The 27,853-nt window shown below is 37.3% G+C and overlaps 2 protein-coding genes, 1 long non-coding RNA gene and 1 pseudogene across 4 annotated transcripts in view; 2 read left to right on the top strand and 2 right to left on the bottom strand.

The window, feature by feature from the left end:
* Positions 1–14,565, bottom strand: part of ACTR2 (actin related protein 2) — a 38,372-nt gene extending 23,807 nt beyond the window's left edge. The window contains exons 1-3 of the mRNA XM_059405962.1: positions 14,382–14,565; positions 5,973–6,083; positions 295–510 (exon numbers count right to left, since the gene is read on the bottom strand). Coding sequence (XP_059261945.1) covers positions 295–510; positions 5,973–6,083; positions 14,382–14,429 — 375 coding nt within the window. The 5' untranslated portion in view covers positions 14,430–14,565. The remainder of the gene's footprint in view (positions 1–294; positions 511–5,972; positions 6,084–14,381) is intronic.
* A 134-nt stretch (positions 14,566–14,699) lies between these two features.
* LOC132022533 (uncharacterized) lies at positions 14,700–20,092 on the top strand. 2 transcript variants are annotated; one of them, XR_009405609.1, is made up of 3 exons: positions 14,700–14,827; positions 15,481–15,678; positions 20,056–20,092. It is a non-coding gene; the product is annotated as an uncharacterized LOC132022533 (long non-coding RNA). The 2 variants fall into 2 exon arrangements; XR_009405608.1 differs by lacking the exon at positions 20,056–20,092 and having other exon boundaries at positions 15,481–15,749.
* Positions 17,523–19,253, top strand: LOC132022151 (store-operated calcium entry regulator STIMATE-like; annotated as a pseudogene).
* Positions 20,093–26,918: 6,826 nt separating the features above from the next.
* LOC132022534 (trafficking protein particle complex subunit 2-like) lies at positions 26,919–27,388 on the bottom strand. Its single transcript, XM_059407785.1, has one exon. It carries the CDS (start codon positions 27,270–27,272, stop codon positions 26,919–26,921), a length of 354 nt encoding a protein of 117 aa, XP_059263768.1. The 5' UTR covers positions 27,273–27,388.
* Between the last annotated feature and the right edge of the window lie 465 nt (positions 27,389–27,853).

Consider the following 27,853-nt stretch of genomic DNA (forward strand, 5'->3'; position numbering starts at 1 on the left):
CCTCTCTTTAGCATCTATTATCTTCTAAGGAACCAGTCAGTTAATTTACTTTGTGGGCAGTGGAGGTGGGGTGGGTGTCACCTGCCAGAACAAGTTCCATGGCAACAGGACTTGATTTTGTTTACTAATATATCCCACTTAGAAATAATGACTAGTTAGGTTCTTAATAAATAGGATCTGGGGGGGAAACAATTATTTTCATTTCCTTTATTCTTAATAGCAATGGTAAAAGAACATCTGCTGTAACGTCACATCACAGAAAGACATATATACACATCCCACTTGAAAACTTACCTCTACAATCTTCTCTCTGTTTTTGGTGGGGTTCATGGGAGGTTCTGTGAGTAAGATTTTACAATTTCTGGTATCTATGTTAAGTTTCTCTGGTCCAAATGTATAATCCCACAGGTGTTTCATATCATCCCAATTTCGTACTATGCCATTTTCCATAGGGTAGTTAACTTCTAACATTGAGCGTAATTCACTTGCCTCATCACCGACCATAAGATCCTAGAAAATTATAATATCAAGGCTTTAGGCCAAATTTTTGCATAAAATATCTTCAGAAAATTACATTCCCATGATATTTTGGAAAACTTGGGAATAATTTAATTTTAATTTTTCTGGCACTTTCAGATAAAGTTCTTCATTCCACAAGTTTAAAAAATCTTTTCTTTCAAGAACAATGCCTTGGAGAGTTTAATCATGAATAATAAATTTTTATGTACAATGTGGTTTAAATCAATAAATGGACCTTACCTTCAATACATATGCTTCCAAAAGAAGAGCATTAGCACAAATAAACCCCACATTTTCATATTTTGGAGGGTTTTGTATGAGGTTTCATCTGTTTCTTTTGCTCAAATGTTCAAAAAATAAGGCCTGTGATATGTGAAATAGCACATCAGGGAAAAAAAACTTGTAGAAAAATGCTCAATGCATGCAGCACAGTTCTTTGTACTAAATATTGAAATGGTAAGTGTAAATGATACGTTTTAATGTACAACAAAGCATAATGAAAAAAGTTAAAAATTAAATGACTCTTTATTATATTGTAATAATGCAGATATGCACCACATTACTTGCAAATTTCACAAACTTCCACCTGCACATGCCTCAGTTAGAACTGAAATTAAGTTTCTATATATGTCTCACCAAGATGAATGGAAATTTGTAGACATACCAAAAATTAAGACATAGGGAAACAATGTTTAAAAATTAGCTTATGAGCAACATTTCCAACCTTAAGTATAATACTGGAAAACTATGCTAGCACACAAGAAGCAGAGTACTCACAAGTCTTGTCTCCAAGGAGAGCATACTTAAGATGACCCACATTTGAAAAGTCAAATTTTCTATGTATAATAAGGCTAATGATGTCATAGAATTTAAGCGTATTTTAAAAATCAGCTATTCAAGCTACTCAATAATCCTGATTTCTACATATACTGATTAATTCAACTTAAAAAAGCTATCAGAAATAGCTACTGTTGCTACAACACCGTAAGTTTAAAACATGGGGAAATGAAATGTTAAAATTAACATAAAATGTCTTAAAATAAGGTTTAAATATATGTGAGTTTAAAACTTTTAAAAGTAACAATTTAAAAAAAGATCAGAGGTAAACCAGGGTGAGGGCTCAAAAAAAGAATTCTGGAAAAATCCACTGAAAGCAACAACAAAAAGGAAAAACAAAGTTAAAGCAGATGCTAGAAACGTTACAAAAACGTCTCTGTCGCAACTAATTTCTTATAAAGTTAATTTACCATAACATAAATACTTGAATTTCTTAAATACTAACTGTTTAAAATAATCTGATAGGAAAATGGAAAATTAAAAATCTGCATCTGTGAATTCTAATCAATGACATGCATATTTTGAATTACTTTAGGAGAAGTACATTGATACTTTGAAATACATCAAAAAATGAGATAGACTAATGGAGGGATGAATAAATAAATAAGTGGTATGTCAGGGGAGTAAATATTAGTGTTAGAATCTAGGTGATGGGTATATGGGTTTCACTGTAGAATTCATTCAACTTTGCTATACATTCTAAACATTTAATCAAATGTTGGGGGGAATCTACACCTACAAGAACATATATTACTTTTAACCATTAACAAATGGTCACTTACATTACTTTTTAACTTTTTAACAATTAACAAATATAATACACAATTTTGTTACTTTCCTCTAGAATGTATCATTCTATGTGTTGTACAAAGTTAATAAATTAATTAGATGGCTTATATAATCAATACACATTCATAACTATAGCTCATCAAATTTAGAATAAGTCTGATCTGATTTCATCAGAATATTTACTTCTATTTCCATGCAAGAATACGGTTTTACATATGTCTGACCCAGTACCAATTCAAAATAAAAGTCTCATCCATCTACTTCTAAAGCATACATATATAAAGGATTAATTTAAAGAAACATCTAGCATTGAATATTTTATAATCCCTCTGAACAAAAAGGAAGAACAGTTAAAATGGAAAACAGGTATTAACCTATGAAATTAGTACAAATATTCTCAAGTAGCTCAGCACCTAATCCAAAAATTTATCTGTATCTAAAATATTAATTAAAAGAACCATAGAATATATATTCTTCCCTAGAATGTTTCAACTTCCAAAAACTACAAATGCCAAGAGCTTTATGTGACTTGCCTTATACCTCAGAACCTTAGATTTTTTTTTACCACACACCCCACCCCTGGATTTAAAGCCTCAACTACCACCTGTTACTTGAAAGAATGAGAAATCACAGTAACTATATGAGATGCTCTTTCAAAGGCATTTATCTTTTATGAAAAGCAGGCAGTGTAGCTTTATTTGCCAAGAATTATTCTGAACCATGTCACCTCAAATTGGAAAACTGAGTGAACACATTTTAAAACCAAAATTAAATCCCTAAGAAGGAAATTCCATAAAAAAGTTTGTTAATAAAGCCTACACTGTTCTCTACAAGTATACACTTAATTCCCTTGAGATTTTAAGAATAATCATGATTTTTATTTAGTATAAATATAGGAATTTCCACATTTAAATGTTTTCATTTATCCAAAAGAACACTCCACAAAGATACTGTTACTAGTTAAAATACAAATCACTAAAAAAATGCTTGATCTTTGTCAAAACTGCTTACAAATAATATAAAAAACACACAAACCTGAAAACACCTACTATTGAAGCACTTAAGGACTGTCACAGAAAAATATAAAGAGAGCAAATTGTCTGGGATGTGCCCAGCTTCTAGTTCAAATTCTGGTTCACACAATGGTATTTATTTAGGGGGAAGGTGTGTTGTTTATGGAAAAGTCTTGTAAGACTTTCACATTTTTCTTACTTATCCTCAGATAATGTTGTAAAAATCTGCTCATCAATGGAAATGGTATAAGAAACAAATCAATCTCTTTTCCTCCCTTTTTACTATCTATAGTCATTGGCATATCAAAGTTTTACTCAGCTTATTACACATTTACTACCCAATTGGATGCAAATACATATAGACTATGATAGGCAATGTTTAATTTAACATTGATCAATAAAATAGATTTATCCAAATGTAACAACTTCACCACAATTCTCTGGATCACACGTATTCTAAATAAAGCTACTTGGTTTCTAATATTATGCACACCACATTCCATTTTAATTATAACATTCGTCTACAAGAAACACAAAATAATTCAAAACTATGTTAGTAATTAGTTCTGGTATGGTCCATTGTATGCAATCAGGAAAGTACAGGACTTAATTAGTTGCTACCAAATTGAAGCAATGAAAAAGGTTAAAAATCAAAGTACTTAAAATTAAAATATGGAATTACCCCCCTCCCCAATACTACAGGGACACAAAACAACAACTACTGTCCCATCAAGCAAAAGTGGAAAACAAACAGAGAGCATGTGTGTAACCTCACTTACCATCTTTTTGTTATTCTACTTCAACAGGTCAAGAAAGGTGAAGAGAGAGAAGGTAGAAGTAAGAGTCAGAAAAGGCCTAAATAAAATCCTCACTGAAATTTTTAAACATACAAGCAATAGAGACAAATTAGGTAGAGGTCAGATGCAGTACTATATTTTACGGAGTTAATAATTAGGGCCAAATTAACATGGACAGTTATTACTCCTGAAAGAAAATTAATTCATTAAACAATTTAAATTTCCAGTTTTTAGTCTATCACCACATTTCAGCTAACAAAACACAAAAGTATAAGTCAATCCACTAGGCACAAGAATCCCAAAAAGTCAAATTTCTTTACTTCATTACTGAATTTAAGAACCTTAATTAAGGAAAATAAATAACAGAAAAGGTCTAGTTGAGTAGGTAGAGGGTGAGTTTAGAGTGTTTTTTTTCTAAGCTCTAGTAGTCAAGTTAAATTTGACACAGATTTCTTTTACTATTTTCTACTGGAAGAACAAATTAACTTGAGAGACTTAAAAGACTGAGCAGATTGAACAGAAATGAGCCAACAGAACACAGAATGACAAACCATACAAGCAAATGCTACTAGGGAATTCCTTAGCAAAAATGTCTTAGAATATAGGCTAGTTTCATTTCTATCACTTGGCCTTAAAAAGCAAGAAAGTGGGAGTGAAAAGATATGTAATCATTTGTGCCATGTTAGAGACTAAAATGGTTAATATGTGATGTATCTGTATACCTCAAAAATGTTATTCTCCATAAAGTAGATAAAAAAGACATTCTTTAAAAGCCTAATATTGAATAAAAACTGTGATTTCCAACTTCATTTAAAAAGCTTGTCCTTATCACTGGTATTGGCTAAATTTTAGGTCATTCATTTAAGATTAAATTCAATCAGAATGTAAGGCATTGACAAAAACAGAAGGTATCCCCCCCCCAAATTTCCCAAAAGACCCTGAAAAAAAAAATATCATTTTGAACGTCCCATTTGATTGTAAACAGAGGCCAGAATCATTCACTACTTTAAATCTTTAAAAATGTAACCCGGAACCTCATTTTCGGTTGGCATCTATACTCATTATGTAACTCAATTCTCTAGTACCAAGAGCAGAGAGCTACCAAGTAGCAAGTCTCTTTCTAGCTATTACTACCTTCCTAGGTATCTCAAACAAATGTCCCAAAGAGGTACACTTAACTGGTATTTCAAATGACTCATAATCTAACTGAAGTTCTATGAAAGACTGTCCAGATAGGATCAACGATGCTAGCTTGTTCACAAATAATTCAGTAAAATGGCCCTTAAATTTGACTGCATTTTTTATAATCTCATCCCGAGGCCACCTAAAGAATTTAAGTCAATTGGTGACCACTGTCCTTTTGATTGTTCTGTTTTCTTTTCTTTTAAAATACTGTAATTCCCACTTCATTTCCAGTCTTTTTAACACAGAGAAAAATCTCTCATCCTTAATGTCCAATCTCTCACGTTAAATACATGACAACCTTCCTCCGCTCTCCTTACAGTAAGAGAAATAATGCAATAATGCAAGGCCAACTCAAGATGTGAGCACCTTCTTCCTGTAGCTTATGGAAATCAGTTATTCTATTAGTGAAAAAAAGAACCAATAAAATGTATACCCTGTGTTTTCCTGACTAGCTATATTAAAAAGTAGGAGAATCAGACCATGAGAAGGAAGGAAAAGTCATAGGTCCCAACGAGACACTAACATATAATGAAAAATATATGGAACTGAAAGACATAAAAATATCAGGCTGATTTCTTTTAAACATTATATGTAATAAGGGCTTTAAGTCCCTAATACAATGTTCACATCAACATAAAAATCTTATTGAGTTTTACTCCATTCAGAGAGTAATGGCCTATCAGTTTTTGTGTCTTTCTTCAAGTGTTGATATAAATTAAAAATACAAGAAATTCTGCCTCTTTGCTTATCATGGTATCGTATCTTATAACTACTTAATTCAAAGAACACCCCACAAGTTTTAATCCTCATTTATCAATAAATAAAATATTACCTTGATTTCAATGTTTCCCACTTTGGTGGTTGATCTGATAATAGGTCTTCCAACCAAAGCTGGGAAGATGTGTTCTGGAAAGTTAGAGCCCGCATATCCACACTTCACAAACTGAAAGAGAACAGTAAAAATGGATTAGTGTCAAGGTATTTACCATGTCCATTTAAAGAGAGCATCTGGAAAATACCACTTCACATTTATACAATATTTTAAACTTCTGGTGCTTTCAAATTATCCGAAGTCGTCACCCAATCTATTCTATCTTCCTTTTATTTCCTTTATGGCATGGACTACTTCAGAGTTTATGTTTATTTACCAGTTAACTACTTATTCAGTGCGCAGGTCTCCCTACTACAGGGAAAGTCTCAGAAAGTCAGGGAGCTTAAGCTGGGCAGTTCATGGTGGAGCCCAACGCCTCAAAGAGATCTCAGCACACAGTGGTCATACAAGTGAGAAACAGATTCACTCAACAAATGCTAAGAATTTTTAAAAAGAGAAATGTCAGAGACTGAACAGAACTAATGTTTCAATTATCTTTGGCAATTCACTTAAGCAACATTTACCAAAATGGGGGAGAAAATGGCATCGGGACTAGCATCATATTAAAAAAATATATTTGGGGCATTTTTTTACTGTTTACACTTTTATATTTAGATAAATGTATTTAGTGATGCCAAGTAACCAGAATTTTATATTCAGATAGTGTAGTTCTCCAGTAAGGGGATTAACACTGACCCTGAAAATACTTTTAAGAAACTGATACACTTCAGGGAAATACAAATCAAAATCACAATAAGATACCACCACCTCACACCAGTCAGAATGGCTAAAATTAGCAAGTCAGGAAACGATGGATGCTGGTGAGAATGTGGAGAAAGGGGAACCCTCTACACTGTTGGTGGGAATGCAAGCTGGTGCAACCACTCTGGAAGACAGCTTGGATGTTCCTCAAAATGTTGAAAATAGAGCTACCCTACGACCCAGCAATTGCACTACTGGGTATTTACCCTAAAGATACAAACGTAGTGATCCAAAGGGGTATGTGCACCCAAATGTTTACAGCAGCAATGTCCACAACAGCCAAACTATGGAAAGAACCTAGATGTCCATCAACAGATGAATGGATCAAGAAGATATATATATATATAATAGAATACTATGCAGCCTTCAAAAGAAATGAAACCTTGCCATTTGTGATGAAGTGGATGGAACTAGAGAGTATTATGCTTAGTGAAATAAGTCAATCGGAGAAAGACAACTATCATATGATCTCCCTGATATGAGGAAGTGGAGATGCAATGTGGGGGTTTAGGGGGTAAGAAAAGAATAAATGCAACAAGATGGGATTGGGAGGGAGACAAACCGTAAGAGACTCTTAATCTCCTAAAACAAACTGAGGGTTGCTGGGGGGAGGTGGGTAGGGAGAGGGTGGTGGGGTTATAGACATTGGGGAGGGTATGTGCTATGGTGAGTGCTGTGAAGTATGTAAACCTGGCAATTCACAGACCTGTACCCCCGGGGCTAATAATACATTATATGTTTATAAAAAAAATTTAAAAATTATAAAAAAAAAGGAAACTGATACACTAAGAGACTTAACAACTACAGTAAAACTGAAAATAGAATCAAGGGTTTTTAATTTTTGTACCAATAATACAGCCTGTTCAGTCTTATTTTTAAGAGCAGACATTGCAAGGAAAATGCAATTAAAAACTTGAGGGCAGAAGGAGGAAGCTACAGACCAGGAAATGTAATCATAATCTCTACCTTCTTCCTTAACAAGTCTTTATTCATGTAAGTTATATTGTACAAGGATTTTTGTGTCTACTGATAAATCCCAAGTGCCTAGAACAGTGTCTGGAATGTAGGAAGTGCATACTATATAACTGACCAATAAAAATTTAAAATTTTGCTGTTGATTTGGAAGTATGATACCATGATTATTTTATTTTATTTTTTTAATTTTTTATTCTTTCAAGATTTTATTTATTTATTTGACAGAGAGAGATCACCAGTAGGCAGAGAGGCAGGCAGAGAGAGAGAGAGAGAGAGAGAGGAGGAAGCAGGCTCCCTGCCAAGCAGAGCCCGATGCGGGACTTGATCCCAGGACCCTGATATCATGACCTGAGCCGAAGGCAGAGGCTTAACCCACTGAGCTACCCAGGCACCCACCATGATTATTTTAATACAAAGAATTTGTTTCATCTTAAGAAAAAGTACATTGTTTCATGGCTCCAGGCCCCATACATTCTCTGAAAAGAATTAAGGAGAAAAACAGTATCTGAGTGTGACACATGACAATAATAAGAATGTTGACAGAAACTATTAACCTACCCCTTGACAGAAAGCTACTGTGTACACAGAACTGTTTTATTTGATGGTGGTAAAACTTAGGAATGATCTTAAACTTACTGACTTCTGACTAACCCCACCAAAATATCGAATTTTCATATTTTGAAGATCTCTATACCAACCTTGTTGGAAATGCTGGTGAACCACATTTAACTATAAATAGCCTAGAACATTCTGCCACCCAGAATTTGAAGTGAATTTCAAGTCTTTTATAAATAGAATTTTAAAAAATGTATTAAAGTCATGACTTATGCTGATTAAAGCTATGAAAAATCTGTCTGAAATACCACCTGACTTCCTACCCTCCCAGTTCACATTTACATTCTATGATCTCCATAAAACATACTGTCCATATACACGTTCTTCCAAACCCACAAAACCTAGTCCTGGTCGGTTAACCTCTAAGTCATCAAGGCTAGGGTATTTTTCAGTAGCTACCTGTTTCTAAAACTATGATTCAATTCTTATTGGATTATCTTCCAAGGCAATAGTAGGATATGATGGCATAAGGAATAATCTTTTTTTTTTTTTTAAGTTTTATTTATTATTTGGCAGAGAGAGAGAATACAAGCAGGGGGAGCTGCAGGCAGAAGGAGAGGGAGAAGCAGGGAGCCAGATGTGGGGATGGATCCCAGGATCCCTGGGATAATGACCTGAGCCACCCAGGTGCCCCCAACCATACCCAAATTTCTATATGAATAACATTCGTCATGATCATCAGCCTAATACCAGCATTAGTCAGAATTTACCTTCTATTCCAAATATAGAAACAAATACTATGCAGATATTAAATTCTTATGTTTACCTCAAAGTAATGAACAGATAAGGACACTGGGTGGGTCAAAAGTGTCCATTCCAGGCTGAAAATGCTCCCTTATATAGTTATAAATGTTTTTAAAAAAAATTATAGAATGACTGAAAAAAGAATCGACAAGTTTCCAAGGGCCATCTTCAGCATATTAAATATAAACAAATGATTTAAGAGAGAAATACTATCTAAAATTGAAGGTGGGTAGACGAGCCTGGCATGGGAAATAAATCAAATCCTGGTGCATGGAGGAGGCTGTGAAGGTTGACATGCTTTCCCTCTCATTCTGAGCTACACAGACTCAGAAACACACAACATGGCAATACATAAATAATCACAATTGTCAATGTTTACTGATTATAAATGCTCAGATGGGTGGTTTATAGCTCAAAATTCTCATTTGAGCATATTTTTGTTTGTTTGAGCATATTTTAAGGGATGAAATATTTGCCATATGATTAAGGTAAAAAGACATCCCTGAAATAGGAGATTCCCTGAAACTATAAAAACAATTGTAAACCCATTTATTCCTGTGCTTTACAAAATAAGGAAAGTTGGCATTTAATTCAAATTAAACATACCAATCACTTATTAATGAAATTACTTATGCAGTTTAAGCAGTAGCTTACTGGAAGCAAATGCGGCTTTAATAATCCAGTGCCCAGGAGGACCTGGGTGGCTCAGTAGGTTAAGCCTCTGACTTCAGCTCAGGTCATGATCTCAGAATCCTGGGATTGAGCTCCACATCGGGCTCTCTGCTCAGCAGGGAGCCTGCTTCCCCCACCCCCTCTGTCTGCCTGCTGCTCTGCCTACTTGTGCTCTCTCTCTCTGTCAAATAAATAAATACAATCTTCTAAAAAAATAATAATCCAGTGCCAGCACTCCTACATGGTATTAGATACTCAGTCAAAATGACAATAGCTGCACTATTTCTTATTATTTCCAATGTGAGAGCATTAATAGCTATAATAACAAGACTTTAATTACAATAATCTATTTTTAATAACAAAATGAAGACAATTTGACATTTCCTTTCTTGCAAAAAGTCAGTGCCTTAAAAAAAAATCTAATTCATGTGATAAAATGCAAAGAAAACAGTCTTTTCCAAGCTACTCATTTGGTATCATTTTAATCCTTGCAATACCTCCCCCAGTCTAATCATTTTAAGGCTTGGACTTAGTTCTCTCATTGTGTGCAAGAAGGTTGAGTTTAAAAAAATAGATATTACCATATATAGTTTCCTCTTCATAGCACTGTGGTTTGAACTAACTCCCTTACTTGCCACTGAGTCATCAAATGGTAAGAACATGAACAGTATAATGTTCTTTCAAGCAAAAATAAAGAAAAAAATCCAACTACATTTGCTCTAAAAGTATCTTTCTCCCCTCAAAATATAAACTGGGATTTATACAGCCCCATTTGAGCTTATTTAATTTGTATTTTTCCTTTATTAATTTAATCTGATGGTATGGATATATTCATTAATTTAATTGCCTAGTGATTATTCTCATCTTAAGCCACAAAAATACTTTTTCTATTTCAAAGCATTTTGCAGAGTGAAGCCAAATTTGTTTTTGGTTTGTTCCTACTTCAAGCACTCCTAAATTCAAAACATAAACATAAAACATAAATCTGATAAAGCACACCATAAGCAACAACAAATGTGAAAATTATAAATGAAAGCATAATTATCCTAGCACAAGAAGTTTACTTTGTATTATTAGACCCTAAAAATTCTACCAGCCATACAGTAAGCACACGAGTCTTTCCTGTCAGTGAACTAGCTTAATGCTGATGAAATCACCCAAGTTTGGTAACAATACACTCCAGGGACCTGGGCCCAACTCTTGAAAGACACCTAAACCTAAACAGATCTCCAGATTTTCACCTGTGTGGCCATTTTCAGTGGTTCTATTTAGATGGAAGGTCTCTTTTAGGTTTAAATGGTTATGAAGATGAAATGCATAAATTATTGGAATTAGGTTAAGTTTCCTTCCTCTAGGCCACCCTAATGAGAGAGACCTCGTCTAGTTGGGAGCTTGTGAGGAAGAGAAGCAGGACCAACATTTGACATGTAATCACAAGACTCACCCACTCTTAGAGCTTTCCAATTAGGGCCTGCCAGCGGGGATTAAAAAAAAAAATCATCAATTTCTCAAATAGCCTATAAGCCTAAAACCTAAAATATGTTAAGAGACCAGTTGCTTTAGGGTAACAACTATTTATGCAAGTTCTTAGAAATTAAAATTGAACATCTTCTGTAATATTTAGTTGTAGATAACTCAGTATAGGTTCAGGTACTGAAACAAAATCAAGAGGACTATGAAATATAAGCAGTAAGAAATAGAGAATTTCTGTGTTTAGAATCCTATATAAATTTTCGGATATCACAGCATTCCTAGCTACATATTACATCAGAACTGTCTCTTCATTTGAAGCCAATCATGTCTATATAAAATCTGGATAAAATTTTAAAGAACTAGAAATTTAACACCAAATACATAAATTTTGTTCAAATTAACTACATTTTTCCTTTACTGATCTCTTAAGGTACAAGATTCTTAAACTAAGGATTAGCCATAAGCCTAATTATTAACAGACAATCAGCTTTCTAACTCAGGTAACCTAATGAAATAGTAACAAAAATGAACTCATGGCTAACATTCCTATTCTAACTGAATATCAACAAACTCATACACTACAAATACAGAGCTTGTTACCCTTCGAAGAGGAGGAATCACTGAAATATAACTGGCTCTGATTTCTAAAGATTATCAGACATATTTAAAAAATATTTTAAATTCAATTTTTAAAGCTTTAAATTTTTTAGAGGTCAATTTCAGACTACAGGGGGAAGCAGGCTACTTTTTTTTTAAGCATCTTTAACTGGGTTTTAGCTGTAAAAGCAATAAATGTTTATAGTTAATTTGGTTTAAAGATAGTCTCACATGTTTTGTTAAAAAAACAAAACAGAGCACTTCCCAATAATTCAGAAGAGTCATGAAGTCTTTCCTATCTTCCCTCATTCTTAACCCCCAGGCTCACAGGTAACCACTACAAACATATCACTCCCTCTAAAACTTCCATGTACAAGTTCGTGGACACATAAACATATTTAATAAAATAAAGAACATTCACATAAATGGGATCATTCTAAAACTTCTTTTTTTTTTTTAAGATTTTATTTACTTGACAGACAGAAATCACAAGTAGGCAGAGAGGCAGGCAAAGGGGGGGGGGCAGGCTCCCTGCTGAGCAGAAAGCCTGCTGCTGGGCTCGACACCAGAACCCTGGGATCATGACCTGAGCCGAAGGCAGAGGCTTTAACCCACTGAGCCACCCAGGCGCCCCTAAAACTTCTTCTTCTTTTTTTTTTTTTTTTTAAGATTTTATTTATTTGACAGAGATCACAAGCAGGTAGAGAGGCAGGCAGAGAGAGAGAGAGGAGGAAGCAGGCTCCCTGCCGAGCAGAGAGCCCGATGTGGGACTCGATCCCAGGACCCTGAGATCATGACCTGAGCCGAAGGCAGAGGCCCAACCCTCTGAGCCACCCAGGCGCCCTAAAACTTCTTTTTTAAGTTAACAATAAACCTTAGATATTTCCACAGTGGTGAATCTGCCTTTTTTTAAAGTATACCATTCTGTATGGATGTTTCCACTGTGGTGAATCTGCCTTTTTTTAAAGTATACCATTCTGTATGGATGCCCCATTATATGATAACCCTTATTACTCTCATATTTTTAACTTAGTTCATATAAAACTAGTGTGATCATTGCTTGTAAAAAAGTCTGTAGCACAATAAGGGCAGTATTATGCCAGTAAATATCAGCTCCTTTTTTCCCCTCAACAATCCACTTTCCAAAATGTTTTAATGTTCAAGTAAAATCTAGACGCCTGGGTGGCTCAGTGGGTTAAGCCTCTGCCTTGGCTCACTCATCCCAGGGTCTCAGGATCCATCCCATATTGGGTGCGGGGAGCCTGCTTCCCACACCCCTCTCCCTGCCAGGCATTCTGCCTACTTGTGATCTCTGTCTGTCAAATGAATAAATAAAATCTTTAAAGAAAAAAAAGTTCAAGTAAAATCTTTTTTTTTTTTCAGATGTACAACAGAGTGACATATAGGACAACTATATGTTATGCTATGCTCACGGTGGGTGTAGCTACCATATAATAATGCTACTCAGTACCTCTGACTATATTCCCTAAGCTGTACCTGTCATCCGTGATTTACTCACTCCATAACTGGAAGCCTATTTTAATTCATATGTCACATTTATGGAAAAAGAGAAAAGTCACAAAATATTGCAACTCCAAAATGGTTAGAAATCATTGTAATGCAGGGGGAAATGATCACTATAGAACTCATCCCAATTAAGTAACATTTGTCTTCCAATGTTCCACTGTAAGTTTTTTTTAAATGGGGGCGGGGAGTTGAAAGCAACAACTTTCCACTGATTTCTAAATCACTGTTTCAGCCAGATTTTTACCATCATTTGCCTTTTTGAATCTTAAAGACTAACATGATCTGTGTTCTGCATCTAAGGAAAAAAATGGGGGGAGGGAGGTAACAAACTTGGTTAACTTCTCCCAAGGTCCACAATTTAACACATGGGGCTTAAAGTGGTCTTCGATCTCCCAAAATCAATAGAACATACTGTCTCTGCGGGGCTGCACCGAGGCCAAATTCCCAGCATGCAGAACAAAAAGTAAATGATGCTTTGCTCAACTGCACCCCCCACCCCAAACTGCGAAAGGGCTGCGGCTCGTTGCATGACAGCACTTCCCTTTTTCTTCAAACCCATTTCCTGCCTCCCGTTCGGTATCGTCAATGATACAGGAAGAGGAAGAAGGCCTCTGGGTCTTTCTCCTTTCTGCAGAACCGGAGACCCGGGGGAATGGAACCCTCATCGAACAAACCTACCCAGTCTTTTACCCCTCCAGCCCTTTAGCCAAAGTGTCCCCATTCGGGCGCGGCGCCGGCCGCCGCCGGGCAGCAAGCTGGATCCCCCTCCAGTGTCGGCCTTCCCCACCGCCTCACCCCGAGTCGCGGAGGTGGCAGGCTCGGGGAGACCAGAATGGGATCGGTCCCCTCACTCCCCACGCCCGTGAAGGCCGGAAGCGCTGCCCCGCGGCCCCTGGTCCCGGCTGCCCGAGGGCCCAGGGGTGCAACCCGGACCACCGAGGGCCCACGCGCCACTAGCACATCTCCGCCCCGGCTTGAGGCCACGACTTCCCCGCCGGCGCTTACCCCGGTGCCGTTGTCGCACACCACCACCTTCCTGCCCTGGCTGTCCATCGTCGGTCCGGAAGAGAGCCGCCGCCGCGGAACGACCTAAGCCCCTACTGCCCGGCCCTTTCCTCTTCCTCCTTCTTCTTCGCGGCCCCTCCTTCGGGCCAACTTTCTTCCCCCAACCGGAAGTCAACGCCCGGCCCCACCCGCCATTTAAGATACAGCCTGCACGGAAGGGGTGGGGGTGGGAGGGAGGAGGCCGAGACGGGCAGTAGTGAGACCCAATAAGAGACGTTTAAGTTCGAATCCCCGCCCACAACTCCTGTTTCAGCTTGGGCTCCCTCTCTGCGGTCGCGGTCACCGCCCACCCGGCTTCTTTTTTATGGCTTCTAGTTCCTGGAGCTTTGTGGGGGCATTAATGGCGGCTGATCTAGGGGACGTTGAGGCCCAAGGCGCTGCAGGAGGTGAGGGCCTCCCTTATCCGTCTGCCAAAAAGAGGCAGGCAGGTGAAGGACGCTGGATCTGTGCGAGATGGCAGTGGAATGTAGAGAGGAGACAGCCTGGAGGGTGGAAGGCAGGGGAAACAAATGGACATCTCTGTTGAACCTACTGTTGAACATGGTTTGGTGTGTCATGACTTCTAGGGCTCTTCAGGGAACAGAGCTGGGATGGATACACGCATATGAAGTCATGCATTTATACTGATACCTCCAATTCCAGCCCAACTGTTTTTTGCCCAATTTGCCCTTAGTCAAGAGAGCAGGAGTGGACACTTATCTTTTCAGGCCCCTTGCTCACCAGTTCTCTTCCAGCAGCACCATGTTCCTTCACACCTCTTCACTGTATGTACCTGTTTGAATCCAGAGTCTTAACTTTGAAATCAGACAGTCTCAGTTTCAGATATGGCTCTGCCACTCAAGGATTCGGTGATTTGTATTTATCTTTGCCTATACATACGAATACTAACCTCTACTTCCACGGGTGGTTGTGAGGGTAAAATTCTATGCATGGAGTATCTATTCAGTGGTAGTTATAGATTATTATTTACATACTTTTAAATGTATAGTTCTTTCTACCTATAATGCTTCTCCTTTTTTTTTTTTTTTTAACCAATCAGGAGACTTCTCATGCTCTAAGATCCAGTTGTCACATCTGTGAAGACTTTGCTGATAACCCTCAAGAGGCTCCTTACTCTTTCTTCACTAATTAGTTTACCATGGATATAGGAATAATATTCTTGTGCTTTTGACATTCAACAAATATTGGATGAGTGATATTAAAATTTATCTTGAGAAAATGCCAGCATTTTTGAGAGGTGAGAACTAGAATTGTGCCTTTCACACAGCTGTACATGTGCACTGACTAGATTAAAGCTTGGATCATAAACCATTCAGTCCAGTATTCTAATACTAGGCTGCCTCTCAGTTTTCACTTTGTTCTTTTATTAGACCAGTCGTTTTCAAACCTTTATAAGGGCTTAGGCAGCTTTATTCAAATTTAATCTTTCTAAAAAAAAAAAAAAAGATTTATTTATTTATTTATTTTAGAGAGAGTGCAGGATCATGGGGGGTGCAGAGGAAGAGAGAGACTCCTCAAGAAGACTCCCCGCTGTGTGTGGAGCCTGATGCAGGGTGGGCTCAATCCTAGGACCCTAAGATCATGACCTCAGTTGAAATCAAGAGTCCACCACTTAACTGACTGAGCTGCCCAGGTGTGCCCCCTCAAATTTAATCTTACATGGAACCTCAACATATAAAATAAATTAAAGCTGCCATAATAGTGGAAAGTTTGAGAAATTAGAATGGATAGAAGTCTTCAGGGAAATATGTCTTCTCTGCACCTATTTCAGTGGTTGTTGAAGTACCTTAGCCTACTGAACAGTGCATTAGTTCACAAATTACACATCTTCCTTTTGTGGCCCCAGTGCCTGGCGCTGTAAAATTTTCCTGGAAGTATATTTATTTGGTCTCAGCAAATTGAACTCAAGCATTGCTGTGTCCTTTTATTCTTCCTCTCTGTGCTTTTTTTTTTTTTTTTTTTTACTGTTTAAGAGATTATATTTTTGTTTTTTTCTGATTATAAAAATAGTATATGCAGATGACAGAAAATATCAAAAAATATCCATTTGCTTACTAATGGAAATGCAGCAAACCCTTGATCATGCAAATTCAGATGCAGCACTATTGGTGACTGGTTCCCACCTTCTATACCAGGTGAAACCTGGTCATTTCACTTTCCTCAAAATAATGTGATTACATATTTTAGGTGATTATTTTAGGGGAGTAGGAGAGGGAGTCTTCATATCTATCCTCTGTCATGGTTTTATGTATATTATTCCACACAAAAATCTTGCTAGACAGATATCCCCATTTTACACATGAGAAATGAGGGCTTGGGGTGCCTAGGTGGCTCAGTGGGTTAAGCCTCTGCCTTCAGTTCAGGTCATGATCTCAGGGTCCTGGGATCGAGCCCCACTTTGGGCTCTCTGCTCAGCGGGAAGCTGGCTTCCCCCTCTCTCTCTGCTTGCCTCTCTGCCTACTTGCAATCTCTCTCTCTATGTCAAATAAACAAATCTTAAAAAAAAAAAAAAAGAAATGAGGGCTTTAAAATATTAAGTCCTGTAAGGTCATAGGATATGAAGTATACATAACAGATACCAGTATGTTGTTATTTGTCATCAGTGAATATTCTGAAGTTGAAAGAATGTTAGAAAAACCCAAATAAATTTAATACAAGGCTGATACACTGAAAACTACAAACCTTGTTTAGAAAAATTAAAGAAGATCTGGATAAGTAAACATACCATGTTCATGGATTGAACACTCATTGGTTTGATTTGGTTTTTAAAGATTTTATTTATTTATTTAACAGAGAGATAGAGAGCATAAGTAGGCAGAGCCGCAGGCAGAGGGAGAGGAAGAAGCAGGCTCTCCACTGAGCAGGGAACCCAATGCAGGGCTTGATCCCAGGACCCCAGGATCATGACCTGAGCCAAAGGCAGCTGCTTAACTGACTGAGGCCTGCAGGTGCCCTGAACACTCATTATTAAGATGACAGTTCTCTTCAAATTGATCTGTAAATTCAAATGTAATCTCTATCAAAACCCCAGCAGCCTTTTTTCTTTTTAGAAACAAGTTTGATCCTGAAAGTTATATGGAAATGCAGAGGAGCCAGAATAGCCAAAACAATTTTGAAAAAGAAAAGCAAAAGTGGCAGACTTCCACTGATTTCAAAACTTATTATAAGGTATGGTAATGAAGACGTAGGATATTGTCACAAGGATGGACATATAAATCAATGGTACAGAATAGACAGCCCAGAAATAACCTTACATTTATGGCCAATTGATTTTCAACAAATCTGCTAAAACAATTCAGTGGGGAAAGAGCAATTTTTTAAAAAAACAAATAGTACTTGGACAACTAGATATTCTTATATGTGGAGAAAAAGAAGAACTTTGATCCTTCACACTATACACAAAAATTAATTCAAATGGATCATAGATTTAAATTTAGAAGAGCAGGTGAGCCTGGCTGGCTCAGTTGGAGGAGCATACAACTCTTGGTCTTGAGGTTATGAGTTTGAGCCCCACATGGAGTGTAGAGATTATTTAAAAAAATCTTTTAAAAATTAAAGATAAAAATAAATAAATTTAGGATAGCTAAAACTATAAGTTCTGGGAAAAAAAGGTGAGAAAAATATTTTGTTGTTAGGCAAAAATTGCTTAGACATAACACCAAAATCATGATTCATAAAAGAAAAAAATGATAAATTGGACTTAACAGAAATTTAAAAGTTTAACTCATGTATTAAGACAAAAGACAAAAGACAAGCCACAGACTAAAAGATTTTTTCAAATTATATATTCAACAAAAAAATTGTATCCAGAATAAATTAAGAACATATAACAATAATAATAAGATAAATTATCTAATATTAAAAGTGGGTGAAAGATTTGAGTAGACATTTCACCCAAGAAGTTTTATGAATGACTAATAAGCACATGGAAAGATACTCAACGTCATTATTCATTAGGGAAATATAAATTAAAACCATAATGAAAGTGGTGGCCTGCAGGCAGTAAGGCCATAGGTGGACTGGGTCTTGTGCTCCTCCACCAGACTGGTAATGCAGGGCCCCTCAGGCACTCCAGCTGGGACCACTGGGCAGGCTGCCCTCAAGGTTAGTGAGAGCTGCCAGGCAAGAGTCTTGCACTCCTGCACAGTTTTGGCATTTTCTTGCAGGGGCTGCTATGTGCAGTGGCCTTCAGCATGTTGATTCTCAAACCTAAGAACCAAAGCATGAAAGAAGTCTCTAGAGGATATGGTTTTTAGACACTTCCAAACAAGTCATAGGAATGTTATTCATCCACTTTGCAAATGTGTACCTAGCAGATCTCATCGAATAGGACCCTTGTTCACTCCAGCTTTCTCTTGAGACACAACTGTTAGCAAGTTGCTCATCTCTCTGGACATGCAAGCCATGAGCATCTTAGTTGAGTAGCAGTAATGGGAGCTCCTGCATTTGGACAAATGTGGAGACCCACTGCAGTGTGGAGCCCAGGTCCAGCAGTGTGCTTTTACATCTTGATCATGATTTTTGAGAAGTCTGTCACCTTCATCGTCCTCATACTTCAGTGGAAAAAGGTGGCCCATTGAGTCCCACTGAAAACCCGAATCTGAAATTGGCCATCATCATGCTGATTACCCTTTTTTTTTTTTTGATAATGCCTTAATGTTTTGGGTAGTGGATTACACTCTTAAATTCTTCAGCATGTCCTCTGGAAGAAAGAATACAATATTTTACAAAACCATAGTGTCATTTTATCTAGGAAAAGTTAGCAATAACTCCATTTTATCTAACATTCAGTCCATATTTGTATTTCCCTAGTTGTCCCAACCATGTTTATAGCTGTTTTTCTTCCTAAACCAAGATCCAATCAGGGTTCAGATATTATGTTTGTTGTTATGTCTCTCTCTTTAAAAAAAAAAAAAAAAAGATTTATTTATTTAGTTGAGAGAGAAAGAGAGCACAAGTGGGAGGGGCAAACTGAAAGAGAGAGAAGATCTCAAGCAGACTCTACCCTGAGAATGATTGGAGCCCTAGGCAGGCTCCCATGAGATCATGACCTAAGCAGAAACTAAGAGTTGATGCTCAACTGACTGAGCCACACTGGAACCCTTTGTTAATCTCTTTAATCTCTTAATGTAGAATAGTCATCCTACTTTTTTTTTTCTCATGGCATTATCTTTTTGAAGAGTTCAGATCATTTGGCTATAGAAATGTTCCATGATCTGGATTTGCTTTCTTGTGGTTGGTTAAATTTTTAAGTGATGTTTATGCATAATGTTGTTATGGCATTTGATGATCCTGTAGACAGGATGTGTTACGTGGATATTCTTTGCTTTTGGCAATATAAAATTAACATCGTATTGGTATCAGAACCAAGCAAAAATCTTGCAATACTATCAATAATGCTATTGTCTTGATTTAGATCTAGCCTAGAAAAAGTGCAATTTTTATACATACATATGCACACACAGAAAAGCAGGAATCTGTGATTTGTGATTCCATAACTCTGTTGGGGAGGGGAATAAATACTATGAAAGTTAATAAACTAAATGATTTACTATCCAAGTTCCTGACTTTATTTATTTATTCACTCACTCATTCATTTATTTATTTAAATTAGGCTCCTGCCCAATGTGGGGCTTGAATTCATGACCCTGAGATGAAGAGTTACATGTTTTACAGACTGAGCCAGGCAAGTGCCCTTTTTCTCAATGTCATTTAGCCTCTTACTTGTTTTTGGATTGTCTGTATAACATAAATACATCTCAGGGTTAGAGGAAAATAATTCTGAGGAGTTTATGCATTTTATGATACAATAGCTTTAAGGGTTTTTAAAAAAAGATTTTATTTATTTGTTTTAGAGAGAGCATGCGGTGGTGGGGGCGGGGAGAGGGGTAGCGGGAGAGGGAAAGAGAGAATCTTAAGCCAACTCTGTTTTGGGTGTGGAGCCCAACATGGGGTTAGATCTCATAACCCTGACATCACAACCTGAGCTGAAATTAAGAGTTGGATGCTTAACTGACTGAGCCACCCAGGCGCCCCTAAGTTATCTTTTAATAATTGACCTGATTACTATTTTTGGCTTTTATTGTGGAAAATTTCAAACACATATAAAAGTATAATAAAATGAACCCTATGGGCCCATCAGCTAAATTCTGCAGTGATGGGCTTTCTGCTGTTCTTGTTTCATCAATTTTTCTTCACACACAGTTTTGTTGTTCTTGTTTGGTGGGAGTATTTTAAAGCAAATATCAGGGATTATACCTTACCTCTTTTAAATACTTCAGTATGTGTTTCTAACACATCATGACTTTAAAAATATAATCATAATAGCATTACTATGCCCAACAAAATTAACAAATTCTTATTATCTCAATCCATATTTAGCTTTCCCTAGTTGTCCCCAGAATGTTTAATACATTTGAGTAATTTAATACTCAGTCCATATTTAGCTTTCCCTAGTTGTCCCCAAAATGTCCTCTTTCTCTTTTTCATTTGATTATTTCTTTTTCTTTTTTTAAAAGATTTTATTTATTTGACAGAGAGACAGCGAAAGAGGGAACACAAGCAGGGGGAGTGGGAGAGGGAGAAACAGGCCTCCTACCAAGCAGGGAGCCCAATGTGGGGCTCAGTCCCAGGGCCCTGGAATCATGACCTGAGCTGACGGCAGGAGCTTAACAACTGAGCCACCCACGTGACCTTCATTTTTTTTTTTTCAATCAATATCTAAATAAGGCCTGCACATTGCATTCAGTTGATTTGTCTCTGAAGCCTATTTTAGTCTATGACACGTCCCTCTCTCTTCCCTTACACCATACTTTGGGTGAAGAAACAGGATCTTTTGTCCTCTGGAATTTCCTCATTCTGGATTTGGCTGATTGTATCCATGCAATGTTGTTTGTCTTGTTCCATTAGCCTCCATATTTTTCTAGAAATTGGTGGTTAGATCTAGAAGTTTGATTAGCTGTAGGTTCAACTATTTTGATAAAAGGGTTTCATAGACAGTGATGTACTTTTATTGTAGTGAAGTACAGAGATGTACTTTTATTGCATCACATTTGAAGAAACACAATGCGTGGATGTCCCACAGTTAGTGATGTTAAGATTATTCAGTGGATTTTGGTTTTATTGAATGATATATAAGAGAGTTCCCCATGAGTTTGCCACTTAATAGGTAAAGCAGTCATCAATGATTGTTGCCTGATTGGATCAGGAAGCAATCAAGTAGTTTGCCGGACCCATAATTTCTCATTTGCAAAGATAATAGGTTTTGACCTAATTAGCCGCTGTAGTTGCTTTCCAATAAAATTATAGCTTTAAAACTAGGTTAATTAAACTATTTTTAAAAATCAAAAAACAAAGCTCACAGGCACTTAGTGTGTATAAGCTATAGCTTTAGTTGGCATTTTAGTTGTGATAGTCCTCATTCAAAAGGTTCATATTTCTCCCCTCATCTCACTATATAAAAAAATTAACTCAAAACAGATCAAAGATTAAATTTAGGAGGTAAAACTATGAAACTCTTTTAAAAACTTACGGGGTAAGGATGCTTGGGTGGTTGGTTAACTGTCCAACTCTCGGTTTTGGCTTAGGTTGTAATCCCATAGTTGTGAGATCAAGCCCTACATTGGCTCATGCTCAGTGTGAGCACTGAGATCTTGAGATCTCCCCCTCTGCCCCTCCTACTTCTGTTCTTTCTCTCAAATAAATAAATAACTCTTAAAAAAAAAAAAAAAAAACCCACAGGGGGCGCCTGGGTGGCTCAGTTGGTTAAGCCACTGCCTTTGGCTCAGGTCATGATTCTGGAGTCCTGGGATTGAGTCCCGCATTGGGTTCCTAGCTCTGCAGGGAGTCTGCTTCTCCCTCTGACCTTCCCCCCTCTCATGCTCTTTCTCTCTCTCTAAAATAAATAAATAAAATCTTTAAAAAAAATAAAAGATAAAAAAAAAATAGAAAAAACCACAGGGGGTAAATCTTTATAACCTTGAATTAAGCAATGGTTTCTTTCTTTCTTTTTAAAGATATTTATTTATTTATTTGACAGACAGAGACCACGAGTAGGCAGAGAGGCAGGCAGAGAGAGAGGAGGAAGCAGGCTCCCTGCTGAGCAGAGAACCCGATGCGGGGCTCGATCCCAGGACGCTGAGACCATGACCTGAGCCGAAGGCAGAGGCTTTAACCCACTGAGCCACCCAGGCACCCTAGGCAATGGTTTCTTAGATATGATACAAAAGCACAAGCAATAAAAGAAGAAATAGATAAATTGAACTTAATCAAAATTAAAAATATTTGTGCTACAAATGTTACCATCAAATGAGTGAAAAGGCAACTTACAGGATGGGAGAAAATACTGGCAAATTGTAAACCTGATAAGGGACTTGTATCTAGCATATATAAAGAAATTTTAAAATTCAATAATAAAAAAGAACTAAACCAATTTGAAAATGGGAAAAGGATTTGAATAGACATTTACCCATAGAAGATATACAAAATGGCCAATAAAGTTATGAAAAGAAACAGAATGATTAATATCACAGAAACATTAGGTAAATGCAAATCAAAACCACAGTGAGGTTTCACTTCACATTCACTAGGATGGTTGTAATCAAAATGACAGATAATAACAAGTCTTGACAAGGATGTGGAGAAATTAGAATCCTTATCTATTGCTGGTGGGATTGTAAAAGGGTGCTGGTGAGAATGTAAAATGGTACTGCTGCTTTACAAAGCAGGATGAAAATTACTCAAAAGAATAAACACATTTAACATATGATCTAGCCATTCTACTCCTAGATATACAACAGAGAAATGAAAACATATGTGCATACAAAAACTTGTACATAAATGTTCATAGCAATATTGTTCATAATAGCCAAAAAGTGGATACAACCCAAATGTCCATCAACCAATGAATGGATGAACAAAAGGTAGTGTGTTTATATACACAAAATCGAATATTATTCAGCTGCAAAGAGGAGTGTAGTATTAATACTGCTACATGTTATTACATGGGATGAAACTTGAAAACATTATGCTAAGTGAAGAAAGCCAATTACAGTTCCATCTATAATTTATGATTCCATTTCTATGAGATATCTTTGTAGGGAATGGGCTAATTTGTAGGAACAGATGGTAGATTATGGTTGACTATAACTAGGTTATAATCTAGGTTGACTAGGTTGGTGAATGTGGGGAAGGAACAGAGAAATGAGGACTGACTGCTAATGAGTATATGGTTTCTTTTTGGTTCTAAATTTGCTTGTGGTGATGGTTACAGTATTTACTTTTTTGTTTTCTTTTGTTTTATTAGGATGAAATTAACATGTAGTGTTTATATATTTTAAATAAGTGAATTTTTATGGTATGTGTATTAGATCTCAATAAAGCTTTTTTTTTTTTTTTCCCCAAACCTTTCAGGATAAAGGCTAAAGCAGTTCATTTTACAGGTGAAGAGAATTGCAAGTACAAAGACTCCCTGGGCCTAAAACAAGGAATGAACAAATGAACAAAAGAAAGAAAGAAAGAAATGAGTTGCTAGGTTAATTGACAAATATTTGTAAACTTGAAAGCAGATAGAGGAATGGTAGTCATTAAACCTTGGAAAGCTTAAAAATTAATGCCTGAGGTTAGAATGGGGGAAAAGCAAGCTGCTTCTTGAGGCAGAAATCTGAAAAGGAATTGATTAAAAATGGTTTAAAAATTAGACTCCTGGAGGGCCTGGGTGGCTCAGTGGGTTAAGCCTCTGCCTTCGGCTCAGGTCATGGACTCAGGGTCTTGGGATCAAGCCCTGCATCTTTGCTCAGCAGGGAGCCTGCTTCCCCCCTCTCTTTCTGCCTGCCTCTCTGGCTACTTGTGATCTCTCTCTCAAATAAATAAATAAAATCTTTAAAAAAAATTAGACTCCTAAATATCCCCCTTCAGCCCTTGCAGCCAGATGACACCTGCCCTGCTCCTCATGCCATCCCTTCTGTCAGGGAATGGAGTGGCTTTTCTCTAGAGTGAGCTAAAGCCAAAGGGACTCTGTTCTCAAGGACAGGCATAGTTGGGGACTACAGGGAGGTTAATGGGACATCTATATCCAAACCAGTGGGACACCCAGCCTCCTTCCTACTGAACTGCTAATAAACTGATAATCAGTTTTCCTATAGATACTGACAGCTGGGAATCTCCCTAACAAAAGTAGTCAAAGCTCTGCTAGGTCATACTATAGTAAAACCCACTAGTCAACAGGACTCAGTGTTTAACACACAGCTTCCAGTCAGTTTTTTAGTCTTTCTCTTCTAAATATCACTGAACAGTCTGAGATTGTCAAACACTTGAGGAGAATCTCTAATACCTAAGATAAAAACCAAAACAGTGACAATGTAGGAAAAAGAAGAGAACTTTAAAAAAATCATTATAATTAATATCTTTGTGTCCTCAGAGAGATAAGAAAATTTTAATATGATAGAAAAAGTTCAACAGAAAGGTTGGGACAAAAAGGTTAAGACACTTTCCAGAAAGTAGAGTGAAAAGACAATAAAAGTGGGAAAAAGTAGGGAAAAAATTAAACTAGGGGATCTGGCCAGGACATTTTTTTTTAAAGATGTTATTTATTTACTTGAGAGAGAGAGTGAGCATGAATAGGGGTGAGAGGAGCGGAGGGAGAGGGACAAGCAGACTTCCCGCTGAGCGGGGAGCCGGAAGTGGGGCTCCATCCCAGGACCATGAGATCATGACCCGAGCTGAAGTCAGATGCTTAACCAACTAAGCCACCCAGGTGCCTCAGGCCAGGACACTTAATATCAGAAAAATAGAACTTACGGAAAGAAAGAACAGAAAACAGGAGGAAAGAAAGAATTTGAGAAATAATACAAGATTATTTCCAAGAACTGAGAAATAATTTTCTAGACAATGCTCCATTTCTCAGAAAGTTATTGAAGTATGTACTCCTGGAAAATGAGGCAGTTATTCAAGAAATATTTAATCACGAGAAATAGAAGACGAGGGATTCACCAAGATAGAATAGAAAATAAGAATTACATGAATGATGGTAGAACAAAAATCCCAAGAAATCTGCTGTGCATCACTCTAGAGTCTGAATCAGGACAGTGTACTTCAGGAGGGAAATGAAGCTTTCCCTCTCTCCCCACATACGCATAAACATTAGATTACCTGATTTATTTTAAGGCTTTGAGGGGTGTCTATGTGGCTCAGTCATTAAGTGTCTGCCTTTGGCTCAGGTCATGATCCTGAGGACCTAAAATTGAGTCTGGCATCAGGCTCCCTTCTCAGCGGAGAGTCTGCTTCTCCGTCCCCCTCCACCTTTTCCCCTCCCCTGGCTTGTGCTCTCTCTCTCTCTCAAATAAGTAAATAAAAATTAAAATGAAAGACTTTGGGAGCTGTACATATGTACTTCTAGTGGAGAGTTTTATGATAAACTAGTGATTCCTTCTTAAACAGAGGAAAAATAAGACATTGATTAAATCCAGGGGAAATTTTTAAATTGTAATACAAAAGAAATATTATTGTATATACTACATGGCTCAGTATGAGTGGAAATACCAAATAATGGTCTAATCAAATATTATAATAATTGGATGCTAGGAGGATGAGGGGAAGGGAAGGGTATGTGTGCTGGGGAGGAGTTTTAATGGAATTAAATGATCTTTCATAGTAGATGGTTAACGGATGGTGTTTAAACTGAAAAAGATCAGGCACCTGGGTGGCTTAGTCAGTTAAGAGTCTGCCTTCAGCTGAGGTCATGATCCCAGGGTCCTAGGATTAAGTCCCACATTGGGCTCCTGCTCCTCAGGAAGTCTGCTCCTCCCTCTGCCCCTCCTCTCACTCAATCTCTCTTGCTCTTGTGCCCTCTCTCTCTCTCTCTCTTTCTCTCTCCCAGATAAATAAATAAAATCTTAAAAAAATAATAAACTGAAAAAGATCAAGAAATAGCTGAAGAAGAAGCATGTTCAAATATAAAGACTTAAGTATCAGAAGAAACAACTAAGAGTTGAAGGTAGTTGTTTTGGGGAAGCAGTTCAGAGTAGAAAGGGTAAGGCCAGCACTGGCTGTTCAACATTATAAGCTTTGTAAAACCGTTTGACATATTTTTTTAGATTTATTTATTTATTTATTTATTTATTTATTTATTTATTTCAAAGAGAGCATGCACATGAGCTAGGGAAGGCACAGAGAAAGAGGGAAAGAATCTCAAGCAGACTGTCCTCTGAGCACGGAGCCCATCAAGGGGCTCCATCTATCGACCCTAAGATCATGACCTGGGCCAGAACCAAAAATCAATCACTTAACCAACTGAGCCCCCCACAGACTCCTGGATTACCCTCCCAAACTTTCCCAGGCTATTTAATCAAGTTACTTACAATATACACATTCCTGACAATACCCCATTGTAGCAACATTGTTATTTTCCAAAATTTTCTGCACTCAACTTAAAAGGTGTTCCTTCCCAAGAAACTGAACTTTTCTGTCAATTGCGCTTGATCAAACAGGAGAATTGGGTTCATAATGTGGATTCATTGCAAACTTTATGTATAAATCACAGTCATCAATAAAGAAGTGCTTTATTCCATCTTCTTGCCTTCTGTCAGGAAGCACGTGACCTGCAGGAACAAATGCTGAAACAAACCAGTTCTTGAATTGGTCCACAGCGTACCCGTCTGTATGGTTGGGCAGCCGCATGTTCTCAGCTATGGGGCTGAGGGCAGTGTGAGTGATGAGCCAGTTCAGATGATGATGATCAACGTTGGATTCTGCTTTCCCAGGTGGCAAAAACTCCATTTCAAAAACTGGATTATCAAGGTGGCCAGCAATTATAAAGCAGAAGCTTTCACACATTGTCTTTGAGCAACGCTCCTGCAGGGGAACAGTCAGTCAGTTTCCACCGCAGACCTGGGCTGGGCAACCTCTGCTGGAGCTCCCTGAAAACCATTTGACTTTTGTAACCTGTGTGTGAGTGTGTGTGTCTATGTCTGTGTGTTGAGTGTTGGTGGAATACCCAGTACTCAATAAAATGGCTGAATTATTGCTTTTTGGCCTTCTTTTTATCAAGGCATCCCTACCCTGCAACATAAATTGTAAGATCATAGTGTATCTTGCTTAAATTAAATTTTAGCTCTTGGGTTGGGAGCTTCTTTAGGCTTCTATGTATAACAGGGACAACACCCTAGCATAATCTCATTAGTGGCACTTCTCCAAACGTTTACAACTTGATTATATATGTTGCTACCTTAACTCCACTACTTACAGTTGATTCTTACAGGCTTCTATTTCCAAGTTTAATTTTGTATCCTTGAGGCTTGCTGGCTGACTGGTACACAAGGACTCTTTTATTGCATAAATTTTATTATAAGTTGTATAAAAGATCTATATTATAATAAGAGGTATATTGCATAAGTAACGTATATAAAACTAAACAT

The sequence above is a fragment of the Mustela nigripes genome, chromosome 7, assembly GCF_022355385.1.
Source record: "Mustela nigripes isolate SB6536 chromosome 7, MUSNIG.SB6536, whole genome shotgun sequence".
NCBI lineage: Eukaryota > Metazoa > Chordata > Mammalia > Carnivora > Mustelidae > Mustela > Mustela nigripes.